This window comes from Opisthorchis viverrini (genome assembly GCF_000715545.1).
Source record: "Opisthorchis viverrini unplaced genomic scaffold opera_v5_184, whole genome shotgun sequence".
Taxonomy (NCBI): Eukaryota; Metazoa; Platyhelminthes; class Trematoda; order Opisthorchiida; family Opisthorchiidae; genus Opisthorchis; species Opisthorchis viverrini.
Window position 1 is genome coordinate 861251 of NW_008751839.1, and position 9476 is coordinate 870726.

A 9476-nucleotide genomic window follows, 5' to 3' on the forward strand; every position below is an offset into this window, starting at 1 on the left:
TTACAGCTGAACGATTGCTATTACCATTATTATTATTCCCCCAGGTTTACACCCGGCAAAATCTTTCAGTTGGTTGTGCGCGTTTAGCCTCCTGTTCTGCGTTCTTGTCTATCGGCGTCGTTGAGTATGTAACAAACAAATTCAGGAATGAATGTCAGTCCAATGTGCTGCTATTTGACGTCACGAAGAGACTGGACCTTACCGTGGTGTGACGGTTTGCGCACCTTGACGTTGACATCACCGCCACTTCTAGTCTGTCAGAGTTACCGTGAATCACCAAGAATTAGCCTTCCATGCTACCTATTATTTCTGGATTTCCAATGCGCGTTTTTGACTAAGTTGAACCGTCATATCTGCAATCGACGAGATAGTGAGACGAACGTTAGATCTTCAAAACTCACGTATTCAAATGGCTGCTGAAGAATAACTTGTCGGTCTGGAATATGAAGACGATATGGGATGAGAGGGCGCAGATATTTTGGGGGTGAACTGGTATGTGCTTTTCATCCTCAAAGTGTAAGACCGTACTCCTGGACATGCAGTCCCTGAACACACCACTTACAATTCAAGGAGAAGCACTCAGCGTTGTGGGAAGTTGTGCCTGTCTTGGAAGTCTTGTTACCTTGTGGTTCGACAGGAGATATTAACGTACAAACCTCTAAGGTTTGCCCATAATAATGCTACTCTCCATGTCCGATTCAGAGTAGCGCATGCAAAATTTCGGTCAATGTTTGACCTGACAGTGGAAATAATAATAATAAATAATAATAACCGTTCAGCTGTAGCAATCTTTCGGTGCCTAGCTGCCATGCCACCCGAAGGAAGCACGAGGACTGGGATACTGCCAGGTTGTCCAAGCCTAGACAGGGGAAGTCGAGAGGCAGAGGTCGGGTTCGAACCACGAAACCACGCGGAAATTGAAATTGATTTCGAAAAAATTGGTACTGTTGGTGCTACTCACCTTCCAGTATGTGGTTCGCGCGATCCCCCCCCCATGTGCGTTGTTGGAGACGCTGCAACATATGGCTGCTAATCGATGTCGCTGGTGTTCTTATTACCAGTTCCTGCTCAGCTTTTCCGAATGAGTGTCTGGAGGTTTAGACACCTTGGAATGACTGTCATAGTTTAGCACCAAGTCGCTTCCCACTTGCTTTTCATCCTTTCTTTATAGTGAGGCTATCAAGAAAATTGTGTTAAGTGGCAGCCAAGCATCAGTGCTAAATACTGATGTGCTGTCGATGGTGATCATAGCTCATCTATACAATGAAAATCAACGCAATCAGGTCGGAGTTCTTAAGACAGGGAGCGATGCAATCCAGTATTAGTATGTTTCTGGCAACCTGACGCAATGGGAGTTTTTGTCTCCCTCAGCGACAAGTTGATCTTCCCCTACAGCGATTTTCATTCCTAATTTGGCGAAGTCGGTCAGTCAGTTCATCAATAGATATGTCGATGCGAAGATACCGTTCTTAAATGCTTTAGTTTCCAAAACCGTGATGGTGAACCGACGTCAGTGGCATCCATGCTTCAGTTCCACGCAACCCGTCTGACAGTTTTGGAGGTGCAGACACCCCGGATATTTGTGGCAAACTGGTGGTAGGCATTTCCTGTCTGCTTTGACCCTTTTATACATCGGGACTCTCTTTGAATAAATTGGCTTAACTATATGGCAGTGAAGTCCAGATTTTTTCAACGATGACGATGATGCTGGGACGTTCACTGTGTGATCTCACCCGTTTCGTATTTCAGTTTCCTGGTCCTGCCCTTCTCTATGTCCGCGTCGGCATTTCTGTATTCATCGAACTTGTCCATCGACTTGCAGAAGGCCATAATGAAAGAATGTAAGATATTTTGGCGCCATACGATCCTACTCCTCCTCATCTTCTAGGTCCGAATCGATCCAAATCGCATAGCGTTTGGCTGAAGTATCTGGACAAAATGGAGTCCAAGGTTCGGGAAATGAATTTGGGAGAATCGGCCAACCAAATTATGCTAAAGCTATATGAAGATGCCTGCTCGGTAAGAGAAAGTATTCTCACCCGTTTATCAAAATGTCTTTCTCCTAACAGTGGCTACCGGAACTGTGGACCGATGAAACTTCACTGATTATAACTATGCGAAGAGCTGCTCTTCTGCTTTACCAGTAATCATTTTCAGCTGCGATTTCCTCACCTTGGTGTAACTAATGATTTCTAGTGACATTGAAAGCGGCTTGGCCTTAATGTCCCTCTGTTCACTGAATGCTCGGCGCAACCCGCGCCTTGCAGTTGCCGTTGCATTCCACTACAGTAGGGCTGGTAAGCGGTATTTCATTTTCTATGGAATTTCCGTAGGAGAACGCTCACGGGCCAAGACGGTGCTGGCGACTGCGAAGAAGCAGGCCAATTCTGTGGATCATGCTCTACTCTGTGGGGCCGAAATGTTGTTGGAGTCAGGTGGTGATTGGAAAACAGTTTTGGGTGCGCTTTACTACGAGCCACCCTACGATGGAGGTGAGAGATTAGGTGTACTTCACTATCTTCTACATTCTCCAGGAGGGCTGAAACCCCCTGACTCAGTAATCGGTATGTGCACATTTCTTTACAGTCCTATCTCTTCACTCTCGTTTCGTTCACAGATACATCCCAAATCGCGGTAAATAAACCCAAAAAGTAAGCAGTTTCGTGTCTTCTTTAACCAAATCTTTTCCAAAAATTCGCCACCTGAGTGATCAAATCTATCTTTTACGGGACATGAACTTGTTTGTGATTTTCCAGATCCTCAATTCAAAGTGAAGAGAAAATGGTTCACTTCGCTCAGGATTTGAGTACAACAAGTAACATATGTCTTTTCGTGAAGCACATTTTCTTACAGTCCCTAATGCTGAACTGTCATCTGTGTCGAGCCTTTCCGAGTCACCATTCGGCTCTCTGTCGAACAGCAAGGTAACAGAGCCCACTGAGTCCGTTTTGGGGTCAGATTCTGGTGTCTCTGAGACGCCCACCCCGTTCACTGCGTGAGTTCAAAGTTAACACCCTTAAGTTACTCTGCAATACATGCATTCGTAGCATTGGACACATAAAGTGAAAGTTGATTCAGGAGAATCACGCATTATGCATGAAAACTCCTGTTTTATATTCCTTTGAAGTTCTGTTCTGTATCACATCCAGACAGTTCGAACGTCTTTAAGTCCTCAACAACCGAGTTTCAATTTAGAAATATTTAGTTTTCTTTTGTGGTTATTTCAGCCTCCATCATGACGTTTCTCCGAGCTAGTATACATTACAATCGGTTTTGACGGTGTTTATCCTCTAATCATGTTCATCCGCTTCCATTATCCCATCAGGAGTGTAACCGATGGCACTGACGTTTCGACGGTTCGACAGTATCATGATCAGTCGGTAAACGCATCCCAAAGCAAAATGGGTAACAGTGCCATGGACATTTGCCCTTCTGGACTCTATCACTCTAGCAGTTTGCCACCATTTCACACTTCGCCTTCCAGACCTGGTCGAGCCCCTCTTCGTACAATAGACCTACCGCCACACTTGCCCTGCTTTAAGGGGACAGGTGAATCGACCAGTGTAGTCATCGAGGTGAGTACCATCGAGGTGTCTATCCTCTGTATCGACATGCGCCTTGAATAACACAATTTAAACATAGTCCCGCAGAGTGCAGCTGGACGCAAGGGACTAAAGAAGTGCGTAATGAGAAGTGGTTCTACCACTAATTTGGTGGGATTTTCCCACTGTAAGACACTGTAGGAGACTTGCATTCTAGGTTCTATGCCTCAATTGTTTCTTCCAATGAATGCATTTGACGATATTTGAAATTACCTTTTGTTACACAAGAAGATATTGAAAAACGAAGCAAAGGAAAGTGCAGAATGCGTGCAGTTGCGTGGTTTATCATTATTCCTACGACAATGAGTTCTGTTATTGTGGTCCGTCTACTCTTTGCGCAACCCATCTCCTCTTAAACTAACCGGAATCTTGACCGCGCTTCCACATCACTAAAAGCACGGAAGCAAGTGTTCCCAATGGTATCCTTGCGAATGTGGTTTTAACGGGAGATCACGGCTGAATCTCTCGTTTATGGTAGTTTTCAATTGAATGTGCTACACAAATGCCGTCTGGTGTTTCATTTCGAGATATCGCCGTATGTTTTATTCAATGAAGTTGCTCACAAGGGCGCTCCACAACCGGTTTCGCTCTTTTTGGGCCTCATCAGGTAGGCGCAGTTCCCGAGTTTCTGTCAACCTTACGTTCCACTTAAACCCAAATTGTACAAAATTCGCGATTTGCACTCATTCGCAAACCAAATGGGGCACTCAACCGAATCCCGATGAGATCCCTCGTTCACGTCAGTCTTCAACTGAATGCACTGCACAAAGGCCATCTAATGTTTTAGTTGGGGAAATCTTCGAGATGTCGCAGTATTTTTCTTGACAGAGCACACAACACATGTTGTCAGCAGCGTTTTGAGTAGTGTCTACCGTCAAGAGTCAAACTACCATCTGTCGCCTTTATGAGTGGGTTCTGAGCCCCTAAGTGTCCCAGTTCCCTGGTCTAGGTAGTTGCTTCTTACATGTTGAATATGCTCCTTGATAGCTTACAGTGCGAAGCGATGGGACGGATGGTCCTTTTAGAATACCCATGTGATATATTCTGGCTGACTGCAAATGCGTCCGTCCTGATCGATATACCTGAACAGAATGATTGAGGCTCCTAGTCGATACCGCCACTAAACAGGTGGACGAAGCCCTGTTGCTGAAAGTTGATGAAACACCAGTAGTGATGTTATGCATCATTGTGTCTAGAGACATCTTGCAGTGCATCTTGTGTATGAGCCATATGATCCTCTTTCTCAGTAATTGCCTATCATGAGTTTGTCTTTGAGGTGCGCTGTTAAATTGATTCCACCCCGGTGACTGGCGTCCAAATTATCCAGGCAGTCTAGCCCCTCCCAGTTTTCATCATGGCTCTACATAGACACGAAACATGAGAGATTTCTGCGTCCTCAAAAACACTCTTTAGAAAGCCTATATCTGCTACTCTACTATCCTCTCGCCTACAGCTCATCATGTGAAAAAAATAGTTCAGCTGTAGCACCCTTTCAGTGTCTGGTAACCAAGCCAAACCACGGAAGAAAAAGGCCCAAGCCTAGACAGGGGAAGTCGAGAGGCAGAGGTCGGATTCGACCCACGGACCTTCCGGTCAGTAAATTCGCGCTCCAACCACTGTCCATCTCGCCTGCAGCTCATCATATTAGCTACACTCATACCATGGCCGTTGGTGTCACAAACTGACTGTCAGTTTGTTAGATTGACCAGTTCCGCTGCATGCGGCAAATGTACGTTGCTATGCCACATGACCCTTACATGGAAAGGTACACAGGGTGTCTGGGAAGGACAAGATGCAATAGACTCTTAAACTCAGGCATAACTAACCTAGTGAATGCCTCGTCCATGCAACCATTCAGCGCAAACATCTCATCGATACAATATTGAGCTCAAGATGGCTCAGTGGTTAAGGTACGGACTTACTGACCGGAAGATCTGAGGTTCGAGCTCAGCCTAAACTGTTCTTGTCTAGGCTTGGATAACCTGGCAGTATCCCAGCCATCGTGCTTCCTTCGAATGGCATGGCATCTAGGCACCGGAAGGATGAATAATATTGATATGCTTATTTTCATATTCTCTGTGAATAGTTCAGAACTGGGTTGGACATTCGTACGGAGAGTTGCAAAGGTTTGTTTCAGACTTGGCATCCTAATTCGGGAGAAATGGGGCTTATGCCAGAATACTATGCACATACTTTCAAAGGCCCTCTGGTCTATCGGGCTCTGATGTACTGCCACGCGAATAAGCTGCCACTAAGGAGATTGACTAAAACCCGAGGATTGTACCTACCTGATGAGTCTCAAGAAAGGCGAAACAGGTCGTGCTTTGCCGAAAGGTTTTCAACAACCCGGTGAGTAGTGTACTTCGCCAATGAAATGTGCCGCGTTATCCCGAATGTCGTACCAAGTAACACGTGAGGCGGATTTTGTTCGTTTAAAGAATAACATAAAGGAGAGATGCATTTGGGATTCACTTGAGTCTCTTGTGGTCACCAATTTGCTTTGGAAGTGACTGTTTATAGCCCGAAACAGCGTCGTTTCTGTCATAGGTTACCAATACAACGATCGGCAGCCAATTTGGAGTCACTTACTGAGGGGTAAACTCCCGACAGGGGTATCTGCAAGCAATAGAAACACTTCACAAAAGGTTTGAAAGAGGCGAATGCGCCGAAGGGATTGAGGCAGTGATCGTTCTAGATAGCTAGAGATCTTCCTTGACATCACCATTTACCTGATAGCAGCTTTTTCAAGATGTGCGAGCAATCACCAGTTTCTACATGAGTATGAACTCAGCACTTTTACCTATTCCAATGGGACTCAGATCCATTTAATCTAACGTTAGAACTCTCACGCTAACATAATCCCAGGGTTCTTGTTAACCCCTCATCTGAAAAACTTTGTTGACAACCCACGACATTCACAATCCTACAAAATATCTCGTGTTTTCTTTTGTAGCGTTCTCGATTTCTCCCGAGCGGGCAAGAGAATGTGACGAGGTCTGCTTCTTTTACTGAGCCCTCCAAGCGTGAATTTGGTATGTGTTCTCCTCATCTTTTGCTCGTTCGCGTTTGTATGCAGCTTTTTTGAGGTGCGCTGCGCGGCGTTTATGAAATCGACTTTTCCCCTTGTTCGAGTTTGAGTTTGAGTTCGGTTGAGTACAAGTCCCACACATTTCGATGCTTTTGGTCGAGTCAGCTTCCCTTGGGAGTTGTCGGTTTGATCTTTCACCGATGGAATAACCCTATCCGTACTGTCCGCCGACACTGACCGTTGAATGAAGTTGTCCAGGACCTCTATTTTCTGTTTGTCCGTTATGTTATGACCGCTAGGGTCCTATGTACGTACACCCAATCGTTCAGTCCATTTAAAAAAATACTACCCTATACGGCCAGTTGCAATCAATCTAAACATCGATGTTTGATAGTCGATACACGAGACCGAAAATATCTTTCCGTCTTGGATAAGACGGATATATATTCTCACTACCCTTTCTCCAAGTTGTTTCGGATATTTTAGTAGAATTATGCAAACCCTAACCCATGACGTGACTTACCGTAATAGCGACAAAAAGCAGGCCAGGACTGCATCGCCTCGTGCTACTACCATGAGTTTTTCCTGCTATAATTATTCTCGGCTAAAGGTAATCAACTTCGACCTGATATTGGAATTCGGAGCGTTGGGAATTTCAAAGGGCTGTAAATTGGGCATTAAAAGTGATGGAAACACCTTGGAGAATGAAATATGGTCAACAGATTCAATATGCAGAGGTGTAATGGAAGAACCGAACCAGAGTTCTAAGAACGACCACAGATGGACTGCGAATACTACGATGGCGACCTGCAAATCTGTTTACTGCACGTGCAGTATTGTTCCCGATATTCGTGGATCTATCAAGATATTTGGTTCTTCTCTCAAATTGGTTGACTCTCTTGTCTTTTTCAAGTTGACCTCCAGAACTTAGGAAACCCTGACTTTTCGCATTTCAGCAGGCTGTCGGAACGCCCCATGTTTGCTCTGTCATGGGATGATGGCGCTTAAACTGACCACCCTAGCAGTATGTAACGGCGGCGTGACTCGTTTTGAATGTTCATTTGTAGCGGCTTCGTCAACTCGTGGTCACCGCTGTAAAGTGAACCGGTGTTAAACTGTATGAAGCGGATGCCATGGCCAGCGAAGATCGCACGAAAAGTGTGCAACACAGTAAAACTGGGTAGTTAGGGCGTTCGGTTCATTCAGCGGGCTAGGAGAATTTCTTGGGTCCTGTTTGTATCTAGTCAGTGCGTCGATCCGTTCATTGGTCGTTCCGTCGTATGCTGTCCGACGCCATAATTTGCTCAGGCACGTTTCGGTGTGCATGTTTATCTGGTGGCAGATATGCTCACATTCTAACGTGTTTGCAAATAGCAGATCCACTGATATTCGCATTGTGAGTGATATGAGTGAGGGCTGTCTCACCTTGCACAGGTTAGCCAGCGTGTGTGCATCCTCGATCTAAGCCATCTGGTTACAAACATGGTGAATAGAAGCCGATGGGAAACCTTTATGGAAGCCACCAAACGGCCTCCGAGTCGGCTCTCCAGAGGTAACTGGGTTCGGAAGGCGAAGGATCGTGCCTGGGTTTTCCGGTAGTAATAACCTCTTGCGGATAAGAGGTCAGCCGGTCACTGCATTTCTAAGGCGACGGGCGTGCCTGGGTTTTCCGGTAGTAATAACCTCTTGCGGATAAGAGGTCAGCCGGTCACTGCATTTCTACGATATCCACTTTTTTTTACTGATCTGCTCAGCTGTTTACTTTCTGTGATATATGGAGAGGGCGTACGCTCGCTGAGTCTACCTTTGAGGTAACAGGGCATAATGAAACAGCTCCAATAGGGGAGGATTGGTTTGTTGTGACAATAGATGACCTTGATCACAAGAACATGTTCGCGAGAATACAAGGAGAACGGAATCGCTCGTTCCACTCTCGACACAGAGCAGTAAGTGACTGAGATTCTGGACAGATATTTCCAGCAAAATCGGTGGTAAGACGAGCAAAACCAGCTCATATGCTTTTGCACCATGGAAATTTTGCTAATTGTGGGAGGCACCCTTTCCATTTCAGACAAGCCGATCTTAGTTGCAATCTGGAAAGCGTGGATGCCATTCTGGGCGAGACGGCCCAAGTGGTTAGAGCGCGAATTTACTGACCAGAAGGTTCGTGGTTCGAACCCGACCGCTGCCTCTCGACTATCCCTGTCTAGGCTTGAGCAAGCTGGCAGTATCCCAGCCCTCTTGCAACCTTCGGGTGGCATGGCAGAATGCCATTCTATCAGGAAACCATTAGTTAAAGAGTACGGAATCCGCCCCAGACTGGATGTCGTTTACACTCAGCGTACTGTTTCCACGTTCGTATTGTTCAGCTGCCGAAGGAAACACATAGGCTGGGATATTGTCAGGTTGTGCACGTCCAGACAGAGGTCGGGTTTGAACCACGGTCGGTAAATTGGCGCTCTATCCACAGCCATCTCACCCCCATATTATTAAATCAGCTGTTTGGGTACGTTTCACTCGGCACTGTTCATCGACTTTGAGAATTGCTGGACTACCGATCATTTCAATTCTGATTCTTGGCGTCCCAAAAGAGTATGTTGAATTAGAATTAAATTTTGGGTTATGGTTTACAATAACACCAAATAACTGTGGAGGAATGTGGAGGAATGAAGCCCAGACAAGGCTTTCCAGGTTTTTATCATTGATAAGAGTTTTATGTAATCTACCCTTATAGGCTCGCTGCATCGAACGGTTATAATCCACATCAAGTGAGACTTGGCCTATTCGAGCAGCGGAACTGAGACGTCTTCAGGTGTTCGACAATCGTTGTCTCAGAACCATAGCTC

The 9476-nt window shown here is 45.6% G+C and overlaps 3 protein-coding genes across 3 annotated transcripts in view; 2 read left to right on the top strand and 1 right to left on the bottom strand.

Moving 5' to 3' along the window:
* Nucleotides 1-1054: 1054 nt before the first annotated feature.
* T265_07723 (hypothetical protein) lies at nucleotides 1055-5793 on the bottom strand (the record flags this gene model as incomplete). Its single annotated transcript, XM_009173319.1, has 2 exons — nucleotides 1055-1163; nucleotides 5525-5793. The coding sequence occupies 2 exons, from the start codon at nucleotides 5791-5793 to the stop codon at nucleotides 1055-1057; spliced, it is 378 nt and encodes a 125-aa protein (XP_009171583.1).
* On the top strand, nucleotides 1264-2806 carry T265_07721 (hypothetical protein; the record flags this gene model as incomplete). The annotated part of the gene is made up of 5 exons (XM_009173317.1): nucleotides 1264-1324; nucleotides 1889-2019; nucleotides 2070-2143; nucleotides 2197-2492; nucleotides 2757-2806. 5 exons carry the CDS (start codon nucleotides 1264-1266, stop codon nucleotides 2804-2806), a joined length of 612 nt encoding a protein of 203 aa, XP_009171581.1.
* The window catches only part of T265_07722 (hypothetical protein), a gene marked incomplete at both ends in the record, with an annotated part of 22379 nt that continues 15725 nt past the window's right edge, over nucleotides 2823-9476 (top strand). Inside the window, 3 exons of the mRNA XM_009173318.1 lie at nucleotides 2823-2995; nucleotides 3326-3575; nucleotides 6556-6634. Coding sequence (XP_009171582.1) covers nucleotides 2823-2995; nucleotides 3326-3575; nucleotides 6556-6634 — 502 coding nt within the window. The remainder of the gene's footprint in view (nucleotides 2996-3325; nucleotides 3576-6555; nucleotides 6635-9476) is intronic.